Source organism: Gadus morhua, chromosome 6 (genome assembly GCF_902167405.1).
Source record: "Gadus morhua chromosome 6, gadMor3.0, whole genome shotgun sequence".
Classification (NCBI taxonomy): domain Eukaryota; kingdom Metazoa; phylum Chordata; class Actinopteri; order Gadiformes; family Gadidae; genus Gadus; species Gadus morhua.
Window position 1 is genome coordinate 7,632,434 of NC_044053.1, and position 21,092 is coordinate 7,653,525.

The 21,092-nt window shown below is 44.0% G+C and overlaps 2 protein-coding genes across 3 annotated transcripts; one reads left to right on the forward strand and one right to left on the reverse strand.

Annotated features, from left to right (window-relative positions):
• Positions 1 to 838: 838 nt before the first annotated feature.
• dpp7 (dipeptidyl-peptidase 7) lies at positions 839 to 6,043 on the forward strand. Its single transcript, XM_030358129.1, has 13 exons — positions 839 to 1,008; positions 1,176 to 1,308; positions 1,401 to 1,540; positions 1,957 to 2,120; positions 2,540 to 2,675; positions 2,911 to 2,992; positions 3,337 to 3,503; positions 4,257 to 4,317; positions 4,801 to 4,919; positions 5,106 to 5,262; positions 5,565 to 5,629; positions 5,707 to 5,777; positions 5,892 to 6,043. The coding sequence occupies exons 1-13, from the start codon at positions 928 to 930 to the stop codon at positions 5,992 to 5,994; spliced, it is 1,479 nt and encodes a 492-aa protein (XP_030213989.1). The 5' UTR covers positions 839 to 927; the 3' UTR covers positions 5,995 to 6,043.
• Positions 6,018 to 19,831, reverse strand: man1b1b (mannosidase, alpha, class 1B, member 1b). Of its 2 annotated transcripts, none has more exons than XM_030358125.1 (15): positions 19,593 to 19,831; positions 18,783 to 18,926; positions 17,768 to 17,876; positions 16,750 to 16,880; positions 16,022 to 16,188; positions 15,593 to 15,696; positions 14,917 to 15,096; positions 14,348 to 14,496; positions 13,729 to 13,917; positions 12,973 to 13,163; positions 11,179 to 11,299; positions 10,272 to 10,466; positions 9,404 to 9,535; positions 8,828 to 9,106; positions 6,018 to 8,697 (listed from the first exon to the last, which is right to left on the reverse strand). In XM_030358125.1, the coding sequence occupies exons 2-14, from the start codon at positions 18,885 to 18,887 to the stop codon at positions 8,894 to 8,896; spliced, it is 1,986 nt and encodes a 661-aa protein (XP_030213985.1). In that variant the 5' UTR covers positions 18,888 to 18,926; positions 19,593 to 19,831; the 3' UTR covers positions 6,018 to 8,697; positions 8,828 to 8,893. The 2 variants fall into 2 exon arrangements, with proteins under 2 accessions (XP_030213985.1, XP_030213986.1); XM_030358126.1 differs by having other exon boundaries at positions 18,783 to 18,933.
• Positions 19,832 to 21,092: the final 1,261 nt, after the last annotated feature.

Below are 21,092 nucleotides of genomic sequence, written 5' to 3' on the forward strand. Positions count from 1 at the left end.
ACGTGGGGTTACTTTTTTAATTATTACTAATACTTTGACTGTATACTGACTCTCCGTTGGGACGTAATGCGGTTTGTCAGCAACACAGCTACATGTGTAGTAAGGTTAATGTAGGCCCCTATATTGTTTTTGAAGAAGCAACTCTGATGGGCATTCGATAACAATTATTTTCTCCGTTAGAGTTTTTTTTTTTCCACCGTTCCATCTACATAAATCCCTTGATTTGTCCCTACCCTAAATAACAAGGGCAAATTAGATATATTATTCTATATATTTTACTTTTGACGTACTCATTTCTTATTGTCTGAATGACATGATTCTTGAAAAGCCGCATGATTGTTCTTGGATTCGGACAATTGGGCCTATAAAATTCAGTGACGACGGCGTTGCAACACACATCATGAAAACCGAAAACGAGAATAATGGTGCATTCAAGTCATTTGGATGGATGGTTGATTAGCGGTGGGAATTTTCCGATCGTCCATGTTCCCATCTTTACAACACTAGTAGACCTCCGTTTAATTGCACTGCTTGTGTTTTTCTAGCAGCATCTTTAAATAGTTAGAAAACTGTGGCATGAATGAAACGACATCATTATAACTACAATAATTACGATCTACTTACATTGAACGACAGGTTTCAGCTGAGGAAGTGTCCATTATTAGTATTTACTCATTATTTGTTAGCTATTCAGTCACGTCATTATTATTAACCATTAGGTGTGGGTTGGGGTAAGACACACGATTCCTGGTTCTAAATTATGAATTGGTCGTTATCATATAGTTATGGGTTGAACGCCGTTTATAAGTCGGAGGTCCCATATTACTTGAACGCATCATTAAGCATGTGATCCATTCGTTGCAACTACCACAACAAGCTCTGAGCACTGAACTGATTGAATGGGAAATCAAACAACACTCCTTGAAAATGAATTTTGTTGCAATCATTCTAACCCTCCTGGGTGTTATGGCAGGGGTGCAAGAGAGTCTGCCGAGCCGTTATTTTAAGGTAAATAGTCCTTCGACTGTGCGTTCCCCCTATTGTTTTGTTTTTGCGATTCCCTTGAAAACTTCCCCCTTGAACATTTTTCTTGACTTTTCACACATTACAAAACAGCAAACAAAACAACAATGACACCATAACGATGCAGCCCTAATGTGTGGTTTTTATTTTAGTCTAAAGGACACCATGGACGTAAAGCAGAAAATGAACCTCCTTTTACAGAGAAATATTTCTCTCAGATCGTGGACCACTTTAACTTCAACAGTATGGGTAACGGGACGTTTAACCAGCGTTACCTCATAACAGGTAACACATTTGGTGTATTCTGTTCCACAGATTCACGTTTATTTATATTGGGTCCATGAACCGAGCCCTTTGTATTTTCTTCCCCCGTTTAGAGAAGTACTGGGATAGGAAAAATGGCCCTATATTCTTCTACACGGGCAACGAGGGAGACATCTGGGACTTCGCTCTGAATTCAGGATTCATCACTGAGTTGGCCGAACAGCAGAGAGCCCTGGTCATATTTGCTGAACATGTAAGAGAATGTTATTAAGTGGATAGATTAAAATTACTTATAGCGTGGGGATATGAGAATAGGGTCGAGGTTGATATATGTGATCAACACTACAGTATCTTAAGACTTGTTCCCCTATAATATAAAGTTCTCACTTAAGGTGTAATTTTCCTGGTTTAATCCTGCCTCTCAGTATTAGGCATTGAGTTGAACTGTTCTTATACACTCCTTTCTTGTTCCGGTTTCACTTCCTAGTAATTTTGTGTTGCAGTTTTGCACGAAAAGCCATTTTTTAAAGCAATACATAGACAGTATTTTGATTATTTATATTTTGTAAAATACAAAGCCAATACATTGGGCAATAAATATAGTTCTATGTTGAACTAACCAACCAGTCATCCTTTTTGTTAAACGTTTTGTGTTTTCGATTCTTCCAGAGGTACTACGGGAAGTCCCTACCGTTCGGCCAGGAGTCGTTCAACATCCCCCAGGTGGGGCTGCTGACAGTGGAGCAAGCACTGGCTGACTTCGCCCTCTTGATCTCCCAGTTGAAACAGGAGCTGGGGGCCTCAAACTGCCCGGTCATTGTGTTTGGTGGCAGGTGAGGGAGAATATCTAAAAGAAAAACGACGTTGTCTTAGTTTTACATTTAGTCATTTTACATACATTTAGGCTTTTCATTCAAAGCGACTTACAGGTGAGACTGAGAAGATAAATGGTGATTTGATCAATATTTTTGTAGCTAGACACATTGTTAAGTGCTGCATTGCCACCCCAAAACAACAACAGGAAGGTTGCAGAGTTGTCATGGGATTTCAATTTTAGGAGTGTTATACAGCAGACATATCATCCCCCCAGTGAGTCAAAATAGTACGCTGCTTCTCATTTGACGTAAGGTTACGTGAAAAATACCCTAGATCCCCAAAAGTTGGAGTAAGCCTTGAATGACAGGTATCTGAATTCACTGAAGTGGCTGTAAAAACGTCATTATAACAGCCTTTCATTAATAATCTCCTCCAGCTACGGAGGCATGCTGTCGGCCTACATGAGGCAGCGGTACCCCAACCTGGTGGCGGGGGCCCTGGCGGCCAGCGCCCCGGTCCTGTCCACAGCCGGGATGGGAGACCCCCGGCAGTTCTTCAGAGACGTCACATCCGTGAGTCAAACCCCTCATTGCTGTGTGTAGGCATCCCAGAGCACATCTTGCCCTGAGATGGCTATCTACCTAGATAGCGGTCATAGGGGGGGGGGGGGGGGTCAAACCCAGAACCTTTTGGCAGGTGGAAATAATCTGGGGAAGTTGTTACGTTCGCTTTCATGCACTCAACACCACATCACCGCATGAGGTTTTGATATGTGAGGGTTTCAGTGTGCTGTATGTTCTGCTGCAGGACTTTGAGGGCTATGCCCCAGAATGCAGTGCGGCAGTGAGGGGAGCATTTCAGCGTGTGCAGGACCTGGCAGAGCACCAGGGTAACAAAAAGAACAACAACACTTGCAATAATCAGAGCTATTTACTATCCAGAATACATTTATCTCACACAGTTTTCACTTAAGTCTTGTTTTACAATCTGAGCCTGATGAGAATGAGATGTGGTTAAGCCAAACATTTTGGATACGGACGATCATCCTACGTATAAGAAGAGTAACTGATGAAAGTACTTCTGTGTCTGTACCGTCCGCCTATCTCTTCGTTCATGCTAACCATGTACGCTATGGTTTCTAACTGTCTGCTGCACTGAGGATTACAGTTGAATATGAAGTCATTGATGATTACATTACCCCCCCCCCCCCCCCCCCCCCCCCCCGCCCTCTAGCCTACGATCGCCTGCAGTCTGCCTTCGCCCTGTGCAAGAAGCCATCGTCACCAGGAGACGTCAGGCAACTGAAAGGCTTCCTGAGGAACGCCTTCACCCTTCTAGCCATGCTGGACTACCCCTACAGCACCCACTTCTGGGGGGACATGCCCGCCCACCCTGTAAAGGTACCACCATGATAGTTGTTACTATTATTATTATCATTAAACAAGCAAGGTTATTACAGCACACACTTCTGGGGGGACATGTCCCACCCACCCTGTTAAGGTACCACCATCGGTTTTCATTATTATTATACCCAGCAAGGTGATTACAGCCTACACTGGGGGGACAGGCCTGCCTCTGCACGGCTATTGGGCCGATTCTAGCATATCTCTGGCTTTCTGACGCTCTGCAGGCATAGCTCGCAAACCGCACGTCCACACAAGTGTTACAAACCGCGTATATAAATGCCGTGGCTTTGCGTTGACTGTCCGCACGCTTCACAAATGGCACAACTTTCAATGCACGACCTTGCATCACAATTAAAAAATATCTCACTACTACCCAACATTAGGACAAGGTTGCTTGATTCTTTTTTTTTATCTTACTGTTGTATACAAAGTCAACGTCTTACTGACGTGTCAATCAGCCAATGCTCGGAAAAATAGGTTAAGGTGCAGGATAGTCTAGCGGTTAAGTAGTCTGACACCTAAAGGTTCGGGTTCGATCCCAAATTTTTACAGTCAATGCAAGGAGCTTTGGCTAAAAGCGTCGGCTAAATGACTGAAAGCAATTCACTCCTCTACAGTTAGTCAGAAAAACGATCAGCAGGGGATGGCTTGTCCTGCAAGCACATGTATGATATCTCTGTTGTGTGCGCACACCCACCTCACCTCCTGCCCGTGTTGTCATGGTAACGTGCGCCGGCTGCTCCTAAGGTGGCGTGTGAGGCGATGCTCAGTGGACCCGACCTGCTGGCTAACCTCAGGAACACCTCAGGTGAGCAAACACGGGGGCGTATGTGAACGATGAATATGTAATTTAGTGGAGAGAAACGTATATTATGTCACATTTATAGATCCAAGGAAGAATGTGTCCCGTGTCCACAATCGTGTTCAGAGGCAAAGACAAAACAAATTGACATACATTATCAAAGACATATGTACTATGTACCTATCAACTACTGTACAGACAGTTTCCACACTATGACATTGCGTGTGGCATTGAGGACAATACAACACAACCCAAGCATAAATGCTGTAGCATTGAGTTTTACCTGGGAGCTTGGATAACTTTCCAACAAGCGCCCTCAAGAGGGCAGTATTGCACTTAAAATTGACAACCTCTTCTCTGCTTATATTTTTTGAAAGTGTTCTATAGTATTATATATTGTACAGTATTATTTGGTAAATACTACTCTACTGTACTTGTGCATACCGTGCTACAGAAGGGTTGAACCCTAACGTGCGTGTACCAATGCAGGCATCGTATACAACTCTACGGGGGAGCAGACCTGCTTCGACCTGTACAGTCTGTATGTGGAGTGTGCTGACCCCACCGGCTGTGGCCTGGGGTCAAACAGCCTGGCCTGGGACTACCAGGTGCGCGCGCACACACACACACACACACAAAATAATACAAACACAAAACAATACGCACAAAATAACATTACACTAAATTCTGCCTGAACATCGCTGGCAGTCAGTTCCCTGATATGAGAGGAACCAGAGGCTGAGAGTGCCTCTCGGAAAAACAACCACTCACGTGCGTCGGTCGCCTCTCCACAGGCGTGCACGGAGATCGAGCTGTGCTACGAGAGCAACAACGTGACCGACATGTTCCCGGCCATGACGTTCACCCCAGCGGAGCGGCTGGCGTACTGCTCCAAGCGTTGGGGCGTCACCCCGCGACCGGGCTGGCTCCAGACCCAGTACTGGGGAGACGGTGAGACCCCCGGGGACGCCGGGCTCCGGATGATGTGGAGCCACAGCTTCTAGGCACAAGACTCTTGAATGACATCAGGGATGAACACAATGATTCACTGTAATATTCTAAATTAATGAAGCGTGATTGGAGGGGCATTTTGGTTTTAACATGATTATGATTAGCGGGTTGGATTCCCCCTGGAGCCAACCATGCTCGAGATTTAAGCACCCACGGTACTGCAATATGTTTTGGATTAACGCTTTCCCTTAACGGCATATATTATTTATAATCACCTTAACCATGTTGTTTTTCCCACCCAGCCCTGTCTACAGCCAGCAACATAATCTACTCCAACGGAGATCTGGACCCTTGGGCCAATGGAGGGGTAAACACACAGGCCTCATCTCTTTGATTATATGTGATCGTCCGGGTTATAGTAAGATCTCCATCTCTTCACTTCAGGTGCGGACGTCTCTTAGCCCCTCAGTGGTGGCCATCAACATAACAGACGGAGCTCACCACTTGGATCTGAGGTAAAGGGAGGGGCGTTCATGACTCGCTGGGAAAACCCAATTTCAGTATCCGTACCCGTTAAATCCCGCCATAACTCCTATTCATACCATTCCTCTTCTTCTTCTGGCCTCTAGAGGATCAAACGACGCTGATCCAGCATCCGTTATCAGCGCCAGGAAGACTGAAGCCAACCTCATCGCTCAGTGGGTGGCAATGGAAAGGTTGAGGTTGAAATGAAATGTAATGAAATATCCAAAGTATGCAATAAAATCTTTTTTTAATCTCATTTCTCTTAATCAAAGCAGATAAACCGGTCTGTAAACAAGGTGACAATTAAACATTGTTGTGTTCATGGCAGTCGATGTTCAGGTGAACCAACACAAAATGGAGATCTCTGTGAAAGCACAGCCCTTGAGATTGGAATAAAGATGAACTACACACTCAACATTGAGTTGGCTACCATCTGGAGAGGTTAACAAAACAGCTAGTCAGATTTAGTGCTCTTTGAATGTAAACATCAAAATACTCTCAAAACAAAATTCCAATATTAGGATTCACTCAAATTTGACATTGCAACAACATTTGTTTTTTGAATTTATAAAAGATTATGCATATAAACAATTATTAAACAAAGAGAAAACCCAAACTACTTCCGATTGACCTTTGGTAGAGCAGTAGTAGCACCGAATTAAGTTTTTGGTAACTAGGTTGTGACATTTTTTGACCTGTAGATGGTAGCAAACTCTAAAAGATGTGGTCTCATGTAGTTGAGCTTTAAACCTATTTTTGGAACAGACCAAGCTACGATTTCTGGACCCGAAGTGAATTCAAGGTAATAAAGATACACAGGAGTTGTTAAAGCACATTTGGAGCCACTTTTTGGCATGTAGTTCGAGCAACACAATCAACAAAACCTTTAAAATATGCCTTCCATTAGGCAGTTTGTACATGTCATGACTACTTTACCTGTACTCATTTCATAGTGATTTCAAAAGGCTTTCATAATAAATACCTGAACATTGTTCATTATTAACCAAGATCCCCAAATATTATTTTGAATAGCAAGCTTCCACAAAGACAGCAAAGCTTTACATTTTTGCAATGACATACAATTCAAATTGTAAAATGCCATGTGATGCACAGGTTAGGGTCTTGATCAGCCAATCTGTAAGCTGTAGGACTGCTACACATTTTCAAGTGAAGTCGTTAAGACTAGTTTAAGACTTTATCAGTATTTCAGTCGTGATATGACACGTTTACATTTTCATGACCACACAAAAGGGCTAATTGTAGGGGAATAAAAAATAACTTGTTTTTAGACATTCAACGTTTCAAAGTAGCATGAAATGGATGTTACCTATGAACCATATTTTTTCTCAACATCCTGGCATAAGTGACCAAAATCCCCTAACTTGTGGTCAATCGAAAAAGCTATTCAGCAATGTCCAAAATATAGCCATTACTAAAGAAGAAAGTTGGTATTGTTTATAAATCAAAATTTTTGAATTCCTTGCCACTGTAGTGAGCTATAAAACCTAAAACCTACGTTTTGAAAATACATTATCTTTGACATTGCCAGTATTTAACATACTGAGCAGAGGTGGAACCTTCAAAACATATTTCTGGGGCACCATATCAAAAGCTCTGAGAACGTAGTCTTCATCACTGTTTGAAGGGAACAACATGGCTTTGGAAAGATGGCTTGTCTTCAAATGTTCAGAATCATCCAGAAAGTTGGGCTCAGGAATGTCCAAACACGTACGAGGGACTTGTCATTTAAGAAGTGAGCCCTTGTTGACAGGACACGCAAACCCGGTTTAGACTTTGTTTTGTACACTTAAAGACTTTCTTTAAAAGGAAACTCCAGAAAAAAAAAAAAAAGGTATTCACATTTCTTGTTGCCAAAAAATATAAAAAACGTTATCCTCTGTGTTCATAATATCCAACTGTTTCGATTGCAAATGGAATTGTAGAGTGTCTTAGAAATGTGTATACCGTAGACATGGACAGTTAATAGTGGTGTTGTAAATTGCTGTCTGAAGCGACTGACGTCAAAGGCACGCTGAGAGACCACGCACGTCAAAGAGGAAAGATCAAACCATTTCTGATAAGGGGTGGGTATCAAACCGGTGTGTTTGGTCTCGGTACAAAACTCTTTCAAAATAAGAGTCCCAGCTTATCTCTCACCAACACTATTTACAAGAAAGATAGCAATTTTCTCTTGACTACAATCAATACATCCATCAAGCCAAACAATACAAATATAATGAAAGAAATCCACTATCTAAACTACCTTTTACACGACACATAGACATACATCACTTGAATATATAATTATATGAACCTTAATCTCAGGTACAGCTGGTCCTCTCACTGAAACAGCACACATCTTTACCCCTTGCCACCACCGCGATGGGGTGGAGGAGGAAAAAGCTTCAGACATTCAGTAAAACGTACATAGCAGCAGCTCAGACAACAAAAAAAGCCACCAGACAACAAAACCAAAGCTACACGCATACAAAGTGCTTCACAGTATCAAAATGGCAGAGTTCCTGATTTAAGAAAGAAGAAGTAAATGAATCAATGCACCAATCATGTGAAAAGCTGAAAATCCCTGGACCAACTACTGAGAAGTTCAGGTTTCAGCAGTTGTGCTCCTTGCTACCAAACCGTGATGGTTGCTAGCAATGGCCATTTAAAATGTCACACAAACACCAACAAATCAGACACACACACACACACACACTTCAATACCAGTGTTGTTTGCATCTTTAAAAAAGCAGGTCCGGTCAAATGTAACCGATTAAGGAAATCATGGACTGAAATTCATGGAAATTCTCGAAACCCCCCCAAAAAAATAACATTGTCTGATGACGCTGCGTCTCCCCATCGAGGATATGTGGGTGGTCTGTCCTGACACACTAACCGGACATGTCAAGCCTTCCAAGAAAAAACACAAAAAATGTCAGAACCAAGGATTCATGACGACAAATCTAGGTTTCTTCAAGCCCTGAGACAAACTGCCAACCCCCCACCCCCACCACACACACACACACACACACACACGCACCTACACTCTCTGCCAGTCACAAGCCTCGATGTTGGCTGAAGTCCACGACGAGTGTCGGTGAGGTCTTCACTCCTTCGGCTCAGAGGGCCATATGGGTAGGGGGTGCGCCTCGGTGTTGAAGACGTAGCGGTCGAGGCTGATCAGGTCCAGGTCATCGGAGAACAGCAGGTACATATACTTCAGGGTCTCCCCCAGAAAGAAGCTCTCCATCTTGTCCCGGGGCAAGGGGAAGTCAGGGTCGCGCACGTTGTTGATGGAGGTGTACCCCCCCGTTGACACCTGCGGAAAAACATGTCAAGATATAATAGTGCATCGCTTCACTGTCGATGAGAAAATAATACACCCGCAGACATTGATATCGGTAGAGGTCATTAATGAATCCAGATGCATCAGGTGACCCAAAGATAGGGCGGGAGACACTGCTCTAAGCACTGCTATTGGGTGTAGTTACTAGCCAATTACGCGCTTCCAGCAACACCATTGGTCCAGGCTCACAAAATGCCACGTACACCCAGATTTTGCGGTAGGATTTAACATTATTAAAACTCTGTTTCGTGAGACTAGCTACAAGCGTACCTTGGTGTGCTTGTTGAAGCTCTGCAGGATCTCCCAGCCCCAGTCCCGGTACTTGGGGTCCTTGGTGAAGCGGTATAGGTAGAACAGACTCTCCACCGTCTCCGGGCGCAGCAGGTTGTGTCTGTCAGCAGGCTGGGGGGTAGACGGAGGGAGAAGGATGAGGCAACTCACATGAGGTCTCATATTCACACCTGATATGCATATTGGGTCGCAGGAGAATGCTCAGATAAGAGATAAATATTTGATGATCCAAATATTCAAAGACGAGTCAAAAGCCACAGGCAATTCAGACAGTGTGTGGAAGGACCATGTGATTACGCTGACAGGGACATTGATATTACCAGATGTTGATTGGGAAAAAACAATTTGCGTGGCAGCCGATGCACAAAAGAGTTACATTTTCAGAGCTATAAATGAGGCCCTAAGGGGTAGGGCACCACTGCAGTGCGGTGTGTCGAGTCACCCTGACCGGAGACAGACGTCGAGTCTCTGCAGACCACATGCAAATACGGTGATATGTAAATGCACACCGGGTACACACACACACACACACACACACACACACACACACACACACACACACACACACACACACACACACACACACACACACACACACACACACACACACACACACACACACACACACGGCGAGGGTGTCGGCCAACAACTGCAGTCTGTTCCTGTTTTACACCACAAACTCGAACCAGGGAAAACAGATTAGGGCTTTTTCCGTTTGCTTGTCATGGTTGACCATGCGCGTTTTCTACTAGAGGAGCAACATGCGAGAGGTCGCCATGACAACAAAACCTTGCCATGGCCCATGACTAGTTCTCCACATTTCCCTGCTAAAGGCCTCCTTTCTCACCTTGACCTCCACGTCCCGGGTGCTCCCCTGGTGGGTGTTGAAGTGGACGATCTCGGGGCTGAGGCCCGTCTCCATCTGGGCGTACATCTGGTAGCAGGTCTCCATCAGCAGCCGGGCCAGCTCCAGGTGGTCGTCAGGGAGGCCGTGGTGCGCCCCCAGGGCCAGGGTACCGGGGAGGAAGCACACCAGATGGTCCTGGACAGGGGAGGTTATCAAACAGGGTCTTCCTTAAGGAGCACGTGGGACTTAGGCCGGTGGTTCACAATCAAGGCAACATGGCCAACTTAGGGTCCCCTGATATTCATACGGGGTCGCAGGAGAATGCTATAGATGTTTGATCCATTTTTTTTTTTTATCCATGGGCAAACAAGTACTTATCACTTGATGTGAAGAAGAGCCTTGTGATCACATTCACCGGGATACTGAAATGACCGGCCAGTTGTGTAAAACCTTTTGTGTGGAAGCAGGTGCAGGAAAGTGAAAAAAATGTCATCGCTAGAAATTGGGTCACGGGCCAAAAAGGATTTGGAACCACTGGGTTAGGGGGCCACTTGATCTAGGATGCCTCCAAGCAGACTGCTAAGCCTGGAAGTCAAACCCCCAGGATATACCAGCTGGGAGTCCAGTCGCAAGAGGCAGGATGTGAATAATTAATAAGAACAGAGATCTGCTGAGATAAACAAGCCAGCCAACTCAACTGGAAAAACAAGTTTGTGAGCGAGGGGATATATGACTGCCCCACACAGTGTTGATAATAAATGTTAAGTATGACGCAAATACGTTTTACAATGCCGGCGGGTCACAACGCTCAGAGCGTCGATTTAGATCGATTAAAAACCAAATTCTGGAATGGATTTAGACATACTTTTCCCAGATTAATTGACCAGGGACGCCCTGGACTACTGACCATTTTGGGGCTGAACTGGCCGTGGGACAGTTCTCCAACGAAGGTCAGACCGCTGGGAGAGGACTTCTGGAGTAGGTTCTTCTTCACACCTTCTATAGCCTGCAGGTAGTCCTCCAGAAACCTGGTGTCACACACACACACACACAAGAAAAAAAAAACATTCAATCACTCACACAATATACGCTATATGATGTTATGTCATTTATTTGAAGGTTAAAAAAATATTAATTTACATTAATGGGTTGAATTAAATGACCCTGTAGGGATTAAAGAGAAATAATTCCTGTTTGACCCAAAGAGCTCAAGTTCTTTTTTCGACTAATCCTAAAGTCACTCTCCCTGCAGTGTATTTCTAATAAACCTCCAGCAGCACAAATCTGCTTAATCTCAAACAGTCTCCTCTGGCTGGGCCTGGGATTGGAGTGAGGACTGTGTGCGTGTGCGTGTGTGCATATGTGCGTGTGTGCATATGCGCGTGTGCGTTCGTGTACGATCGGTGTACCACAGCTTGGATTGCTGCTACGACAGTGCATGAATCTTTCATGTGTAGGAGCTGCTCTGAGCGTGTTGGGCAAATGAATCCAGACAGAGAGACATTAATATTTCAACCCACTGCTGGTTGTGATACCAGGGCAGGTCTGATGGAGTGGCGGAGGGATTAGCTCTCACATACGGCACATCTTACTGATAATTACTAATGAACTGTTTAGCAGACCTGCTACGGAGCTTAGTGAGTAGCATATAGGACGGGTTTACCACAGCATTTTATTAGAATGCATGACTGCACTTAAAATCGTATTTTCTAGTCTCTAACACATATGATACATGAATGTATCATTGATTTGTCAATATGCTTATTAGGGCAAATATCAAAGCAAACAAGTCATTGAGATGGTATATCTTGATGACTCAGCGTGCTAGTGTGCTGACCACGTAGTTAGTATGTACTGGTAGAAAGTTCCCACCTGTGTCAAGCACTATAAATGGCCTGACATATTGAACGCATTTATGTTATTTGGAAAAACTCAAGACGGTATTTAATCCCCACTTCAGAGGTTCATGCCACACTTATTTATACTGCCAGCATTAGATTCTATGGATTTTCTCCGGATTTATATACAAAAGGTCAGGCTGGTGTCAGTTGACTTCAGTTGAAAGTGTGGACCCAGCCAAAATGCCTATAGTCCAAAATGTCAGCCAATTATTTTCAGAAAGTACACGTCTGTGTTTAAAGTGTTTGGTGTAGTGGGGATGTACGCATGAGTTTATGATATTCTGACTGAAAGAGCGTATTAGCGATGCAGTCCGACTGGGTACAAACTTATTAAATTACATGATCATTACTTTACACCAAGTCTAAAGTAACAGCCCTGGTCGTATCTGGTGACTCAGGTCATGTTCATCGATATCATTAAGCACATTTGCACTGTTTGTAGGAACGCACTTTGTGTTGCAGTTTTGCAAAATAACCACAAAATACTGGAAATAAAGTTGAATTGAGATATGGTACTAACAATTATTCTATCACAAAATATGATAACAAGGAAGTGAGCAGCCCCACTAGCTGTATAGCAGCCCCGCTAGCTGTATAGCAGCCCCGCTAGCCGTATAGCAGCCCCGCTAGCCGTATAGCAGCCCCGCTAGCCGTATAGCAGCCCCGCTAGCCGTATAGCAGCCCCGCTAGCTGTATAGCAACCCCGCTAGCTGTATAGCAGAACACTACTGTATGTCACAGGAAGGTTAATTTGCTAAGCTGTAGAGGATGGTGAGAGTGAGTGCTAAACAAGAGCTTACTGGTGCTCCTTCTTGCCCCCCTGGATCCACTGCTTGAGCAGGTACTCGTAGTAGCTGTCTGCGCGCGCCCCCAGTGTGAAGATCCCCTGGCGGGTGAACTGTCCGCTGTTGGTGTTGATGAACATGGGCACCAGGCCGTCCTGCTTTCCCTCCAACTGGTGGACCTGCCTGGCCACCTCGCCAACCGCATCCTGCAGAGCCAGGGAGAGGTTACCGGTTCTGTCTGGGGGTCACGGCCAGAGAGAGGGTGACTGTCTGGGGGTCACGGCCAGAGAGAGGGTGACTGTCTGGGGGTCACGGCCAGAGAGAGGGTGACTGTCTGGGGGTCACGGCCAGAGAGAGGTTACCGGTTCTGTCTGGGGGTCACGGCCAGAGAGAGGGTGACTGTCTGGGGGTCACGGCCAGAGAGAGGTCACAGTCTGGGGTTCAATCTCCAGACTGAATTGTTTATTGATGATCTTTAAATGTTACCCAAAAATGCTGAAGTTCAGACGTTTGAATAACCATGTATCGCTGAACATCAGTGATATTTCAATTATTAGTTTTTTATATATAAATATATAAAAGGCAGTGCCTTTAAAAGCCTTCATTATCCATAGACAGGTAATCGACCTCTGACATTAACGCTAGGCGGCACCACCGTGCCGACTAGGAGGTAACAGCAGGTAAACAGTCATGACAACATGATCTCTTTGACCGGGTGTATGCCCTTGTGTCATATGGGCATGTTACCTGCTGATGTGTGAGTGTGTTTACCTGGTACTGCTGGTCGTGGGTGAGGCGGGTGAGCTCTCTGAACTCCAGCTGGATTGTGGTCACCTCGGCGACGGTGCTGTCCGAGGTCCAGCGGGGCGGGTGGGCGGTGCCCTTCCCGATGTTGACGTCAGAGTACGGGATCTTGGACGGGGTCTTGAAGGCCGGCATCAGCCGCGAGCCGATGTCTGTCTGGAGGACGGAAGAGACAGGGAATTAGGCCATTAATCATTCATTCAATTCAGTCTGAAGCTTCTCCCATCCGAGCAGTTTCAAAGACGGCACAAAAGGGCTGATAGGCTCGGGGAAGACTCAAACGGGGGTGAGTACTACTCAAGCAACCCAAAACATATCCTGAATCTCAGAACAGTTGCAGAAAGGATTCAGGGGCTTGAAGGACACAAAAGAAAAAAAGCTTCCGCGTAGGGGGAACACAGCCAAGTACCGGTACATTTGATTAACAAATGAAAGTAAGTGTGTGTGTGTGTGTGTGTGTGTGTGTGTGTGTGTGTGTGTGTGTGTGTGTGTGTGTGTGTGTGTGTGTGTGTGTGTGTGTGTGTGTGTGTGTGTGTGTGTGTGTGTGTGTGTGTGTGTGTGTGTGTGTGTGTGTGTGCTCGCTCACAGCCTTCTCCAGGAACATCGGGTCCCCGCTCAGATGGTAGGTGCTAAGCAGACCTCCCAGGATGCGGATGGTGGTCTCAAACAGGTTCACGTCCACATTCTTGTTGAAGGACAGCTCAGTGCTCACCCACTCCCTGGCCTCCGCAAACTCTGCAGGCGGAGAGGGTCCACACAAGGCTATTATTCACTTTTAAAACACAGCAAAATACAGAGGACGGACTGAAGACATCTCCCTCAAGTACAGACCTACAATTATCTTGTTGTGTTGTTGTGTGATTATTATCACAACCAATGATGGAGAACAAGAGCAAGTGCAAGTGAGGATGACCAATTCACATTCCTTAACCATCGGAATCTAACTACCCTTGTTCATTAAGTTGTAATCGTTGTAATCCATGTTTTCTCTTCCCGCCCAATCAAAGATTAATACTTTGCATTTTACATTCAAGACATTGGCTCGAGCATTTTAATACGAATACACATCGGCCCTGTTCCTGTTCTTTGTTACTTAGCTAGCAGCCCAGTTAAATAATAATGATAGCTTTAATTATTGAATGAACAAGGAAGTACCCTCTTTCAAGCCCAGGATCCACATGGTGTCCAGGGCATCGATGAGCGTGAGGCCCAGACCGAACCACTCTGCGTAGGTCTTGGTGATGGGCTTCAGCTCGTCGTGGCCCCAGGCAAACTCCTTGTAGCCCCGCCAAGCGTGCCGGAACGACTCCCGCACGCCCTCGAGCCGAAATGTTTCTGAAAAGCGCAACACAAGGCGGGAGTTGGTTAGGCCGGTAGGTACTAGCGTACAGACTTTCCCCTTTAGGACAGCCTAACGCTAAGCCTCAAACGCTTTGAAATTGGTCCCATTGAAAGGCGCATTGGACATTTATTTATTATTCATAATTCGTGTTATTGTTTGCGTTGTTTTTAGGAGCATTTGGTGGATAGTTCTACTTGACTTTCGATTTTAAAGTTGGATTTGTAGCAAATTGACGTTGAACGGTTCAAAGGCAGAGTTCAATTTTGAACGTAATTGACCAATCGGGATCAGGTATTTAACAAGACTGTGGTATAAACTCTCAATAATGTCTACCTCAACCGTTGATAATGTTTATGCATCTAGATTTGTAATACTAAATTGTGCTGCATCTTAATGTCAAGGGGGAGACAACACGCACACCTAAGTGTGCATCTAGCATGGTGCTAACGAGGGCCTGGGGAGCCACTGTTGGATAACAGCCTGTATTACCCATCTCTTTGGGCGTCTTCTCAATAGGCAGCGCAGGTGAGCTCTCCTTGCTGTTCCCAGCCTTGGGGTCGTCGATGGGCTTGTCCGCCTCAATCCCCGCCCCCCTTTGGTTGGAGACGAGGAAAATACACACGTTTCTGAAATGCTTATTTTTCACATAATTAGAAAGTATACATTGCACAATCGTCACCCGTTACATTTGTACAATCTTGAGAAATCCAATAGAACAGAAATGTCCACACAACTCACGGAAAATAATAATATTTACAAACATACACACTTCTTTATCATAGCATACTTGTGTGTTTGGATTAATCATTTATTTCAAACCGCATTTTATGAAGAACGGACACTTCATTGATCAGGGAAACTGTGTTTTTTTAAGTAATAATTCTATAAAAGCTGTTCTATCATTTGTATGGTCCTGACCTGATAACAGGCTCCACCCCCTTGTCATTTGACTCCTTGTTCTTCTTCTCCTCCTGTCCTCTTCCTCCTCCCACCCCCACCAACAGGGGGCCCGACATGTTCTCCCTCTTCTCTTGACGCCCCAACAGCACTGGGGGCCCGCGCTTCTGGGGCCTCTTCATCGGACTCTGGAGGAAGAGGAGGAGACGAAACCAGAAGAGAAACAGGTTGAGGAATGGAAGTGGAAACCGGAGGTGAAACAGGAGGGGAAAAGGCAAAAAGACAGCTGGGGTAATGAAGTAAATATCCCTCTGCCCAGCCCCGGGAGACATTTCCATCACATTACCATCAGTCATTTAGAAGACGCTTTTAGTCAAAGCGGCTTACAAGGGAGGCAACAATCAAATCAATAGGTTAATTATATGTAGTATATACTGTATACAACCCCATTAAGCCACAATGTCATTCACGCTTTACATAAGGCAGGATACATTATAAAATACTTTTAACAGACAATGAAGATACATGTACAATACATAAAAATCAACCCGCTATTGTGTGCTATCCATTTGGGCCACCCGGGTTAGATTCTGATGGATGGTTTATCACAGGATGTCACGTCTCTCTTTCTACCCACGTTCTGCTCTGTTTTCAGTCACTAACCTTTCTTTAAATAAGGCATAAAAAGTGTTCCCCCGAACCCCCCAACTGGGTCTATGTGACCAGGTGATACATTGGACCCCGCCTACCTGAGAGGGCAGCAGGGGGGGCTCTGGTCTTAGAGGGACTTCAGGTTGGACCTTCACTGGCTCCTGCAGAACCCGAGGGGGGTGCGGCAGCCCAGCAGCAGCACCTCGTTCCTCATCCACCTCGACAAGGCCTGGAGGAGAGACGGGTTTCCGTATGTTAGCTAGACATATCAGGGGTCACAGCTGTGGACGTATGGTCTCATGGAAAGGGACCGACTGCATGTCGGTCTCTTTCCAGTTATTTTGATAGCAAATTGTTGTAGGCCGTTAAAAAACGAATACATTAAAATGTGATGTATGTATGTCGTACGTATTTGAGATGTTGTAGTATCAATAGACTTTGTCTACATAGCACCTTTAAGAAATTGTGAAAAAATTGTGTTTTCAAGTGCTTAACATGATTAAAAACAGTAACAGATAGACATTATCCATTAGGATTAAAAATACAGGACACAATGAGAGATGGTTTGTGAACCAGCCAGGGAACACAAATAAAGCAAAATTAATGAAATGACTAAATTAGATAAATATTTAATGAAATTATTAATAATATAGAAACGACATCTCATAAAACACTGGTTGTTCCAATTACTCTGTTAAATTATCTAAATTCAGCACATACACACACACACACACACACACACACACACACACACACACACACACACACACACACACACACACACACACACACCTAGAGTAGTAGAGAATACAATTCAATAATGAATCATTTCATCTTCAAATTATGTGCATATCCACCACCTCAACTGTCTGTCATCTTTACATTTATTTTCTGTAGATTACCAGAAGTTCAAACCTTATTTTAAATTAGTTTTTATCTCGTTGCAGTACTCTTCTGTACTGCCTGCTGTGACACACACATGTCGTGTCTGGGATAACCACAGGATATCTCAACTCTTATCCGAATGTAGTAGCTAGCTACTGCACTACCTAGCGCAGAGGCTTGTAGCTACCGCTAAACCAACCACCCTGAGAGGTGGGTCGGCCTGCCTCGTACCTCTGAAGTGTTGGTGGACGGCGGGGTAGGAGGTCATGCCGAAGACGAGCAGGAGAACAAGCGCAAACAGCGCCAGGCTGCGCTGGAGTCGGGACAGCTGCTTCCATTTCTACAGTGGCAGAACCGCAAACACATTATTGGCAGGCTGTCGCGACACATGTTCGTTATTGACATGGATGAGGCGTTATAACGCATAGAACGCAACGGCAACAACAGGGAAAAATACGCGGAGGGGAAAAATATACGAGAACCACGGAGAGAAAACGTTGGGACGTCAGATGGAAACTATGTCAAGCTTCATCGGACACAAGAGGTTGTTCATCAATCGAAAATGATCGGATTCATTTAGCATATTATGTTTTAATTCACCAGCAGCTGACGTTTAGGTACGGTACATATGTAACTTTTATAAGTAAGTCAGTCAAAACCCTGTAGTTATATGAGATAAGATCACAAATATCAGCTGTACAGCTGAGCAGAGAAATATCTCCCAATTTATAAGGATATTGGCAATATTAAAGGTTTGCTAAAAATAATAGCATGCAGGAAATCTACCACCTGCTTATGCCTTGTGTTACCATCTGTTTGTATACCCAAATGAATCATTGGTGTGCGTAGAAGGAAATCTAATTGTGTAGGTAGGCTGTTTGCTTATATTTCCAGGGCAATATTGATTGGTTCAGCATAATTAGGCTTGTGTGTATTAACTACGTAGACAAAATCTCTGCAGTACAAATGTTGTGTATCGGGAAAGTGGACAATGGTGGAGTCTAGTCATGTTATCTGTATTTGTCAAGCGCTTAATTAGAGTTCCGGTCTCAAAGGGCTTCACTGGACCCAATTTACACAACAGTCCACTAACTCCAAGCCCTGTGAAGTGCAAGGGAAAAGGGAGTATTCATTAACCTTGAGAAGATACACAGAAGAAGAGGGGTCCCTCCTCTTCCTGCTGACTTGCGTCAGGGAAGGAAATGATAAGGTTCCCAATAAAAAATAAAGGAAGTTTTGTTCTCACCCTCCAACAAGAGCGTCTCCGCAACTGCTTGCTGTTGTTGTACTTCCCGCCGCTCTGCTCACCGAATGTGACCGAGACGTAATCCTTCCTGGCCGGGGGGTGCATGGCTCCAGCACAGTCCACCGGGGCACCATAGACACCCAACTGTGTACAGCACAAACATAGCTTGTTCTTTCACTTATTCTTTGATCTCAGCAATGGTTTAAAATCCAAAACGAGCGTTTAAGCTTTACACTACTTGTTGGACGTGATGCTGTCAAGAATGTATAAATTAATCATATAACAATAGCCTGTATACAATGATATTAATCATACATAACGTAAACAAGTCAAATATGATGCTGGGCAATTTGACATGCATGATACAAGTAACGTTAGGCTACTAACGTACTGTCAGTCACATCCGTCCATCTGTAGTCTAAACATCCCCCGTGCGCTTGTTTACTTAATCAGAAAGAACAGATACCGACAGGACAAATAATATTTATAAAAAAGTATTATAATGCACCATTGTTTCAACTTAAAAAGGTTAGATTTATGCCAGAAGGGATTTCCGCGTATTCATACACAGTACAGCACTTGCGACGCGCCAGCAGAGCGACCTCCCAGGGACAAGTAGAGTCTTCGCCGCCTCACAGTTCGACTACAGACCGAGGCTTCAAATGAGGCCTTAATGTATCCCATGCGCTCCAAGTAAAAGAGGCGTGCTTTAAAAAGACATCCAAAATATGCCCAAAAGGTATGCAATGTATGTGGTCATTACAGGGGCATAGTTAAAAAGCGACGGGGATAGAAATTGTATATACATACCTTGTCAGGGTGAATGTGTCTTGTGGTAAGTATCAGCAACACACTTTACATCGCGTCCTGTTGTGTTGATATCGAGGCGACAATACACACTCTTCTGCGATCCAGTCAAATAGTACGAGTGAAATCGCTGCGAATGTGACAAATGATATCCACTTGTAGCTTTGGCTGTGTCCAGTTCCTTGTAACGCTGTTGTTGAAGTTGACAGGTCCACCTCTTACAGCGCCGCCCCACCGGACGCGTAAGCACAAGGAAATGTGGCCATTCAAAACACTTGCGTGCGATAGGCTGCGAGTTATACCGACCCATTTGTGTAGTGATTGTCCTTTGTTGCCCAGAAAACTATAATTTATAGTTATCTGGTCAACCACGGGACAATCGCTATACAAACCAGTGTTTTGTTTTCAAAATACTAGCTTTATAGACGGAATGAAGCTAGTATTTTGAAAACAAAACACTGGTTCAGTTGTATTACAATTAACTATCATTGTCAAATAGGAATTAGCAAAATGCTTTAAAACCATGGTAGCATTCGTCCTTATGCTAAAATATATGATTTCAGTGTTAATAAATTACCATCAATACCATCAAAAATAAAGAATGTATTGTAGTTCTGTAGCCATCTATTAATCGAGCCATCCATTTATTTATTCATGTGCAGCATCAGCTGAAAATACAAAATATTGAGGAAAATAAAAAATATTTAAATTGAGGCAGAAATAACAATTGTCCTGAAACAAGAAAACATAAATACTTAACTCAAATAAATGTCAAAACATAATAGGATATATAAAATTAAATTACAAAATAATACATTCATTGAAACTGAATGTCATTAAAATTCCCACGCACTCATAAAACAACTCCTAAAACAATATTTACAGCAGTTGCCTTATGCACACAGTACACACAGTATTTACATTTCCGCTATGACGGGTACATTTAATCGTATTAAAGTGAACATTAATTTACAACATCAACATGCACATGCACAGAAAAGTTCCTGCAACTTGCTGGTGCGTTTAATAGACAATAGGAATTGTATTTGAGACAAATATGTAGTTTATGAGATCGAAATTCCGGAGTGTTTTTACCAGAGGATACATTTGAGATCGAAAAGGTTTGGTGCCACTATGTACTAGTAGGATGTCGAATGGACTACTTAATGTCTAGGTTAAAGTGAGGTCACACCTGGACAAAATTGAACTCCTTGAGAAAATCATCACAAAGATTTAGGTAGCATAAACATTGACCATAAAACGTCAAATGGACAGCTTTGAAAGCAGGGCTGAATCATTGCAGTCAAGGCTCATTGGAGTCTAATCATCATCAGCCAATCACTGCTGATCACAGAGCAGGGGATGGATTTGACCACACTGGCAGTGCAGTGTGAAAATGAGCATTTCTAAACACATTCCAGGATGCATTTTTGCATGATCTGTCATCATTCATCATCACAAAGTCTATTTATAGATACACAACTTAAAGGCAGAATTTAATGG

Excerpts from the sequence above, each read along its gene's own strand:
- dpp7 (XM_030358129.1), top strand. The coding sequence starts at position 928 with ATGAATTTTGTTGCAATCATTCTAACCCTCCTGGGTGTTATGGCAGGG. Across the intron at positions 1,009-1,175 it reads TGCCGAGCCGTTATTTTAAG|TCTAAAGGACACCATGGACG; the intron begins GTAAATAGTCCT and ends TTTTTATTTTAG. Across the intron at positions 5,778-5,891 it reads GCTCACCACTTGGATCTGAG|AGGATCAAACGACGCTGATC; the intron begins GTAAAGGGAGGG and ends TCTGGCCTCTAG.
- man1b1b (XM_030358125.1), bottom strand. The coding sequence starts at position 18,887 with ATGCACCCCCCGGCCAGGAAGGATTACGTCTCGGTCACATTCGGTGAG. Across the intron at positions 16,189-16,749 it reads CCCCCCTGCTGCCCTCTCAG|AGTCCGATGAAGAGGCCCCA; the intron begins GTAGGCGGGGTC and ends CTCTTCCTCCAG. Across the intron at positions 9,536-10,271 it reads CCCGGGACGTGGAGGTCAAG|CCTGCTGACAGACACAACCT; the intron begins GTGAGAAAGGAG and ends TCTACCCCCCAG.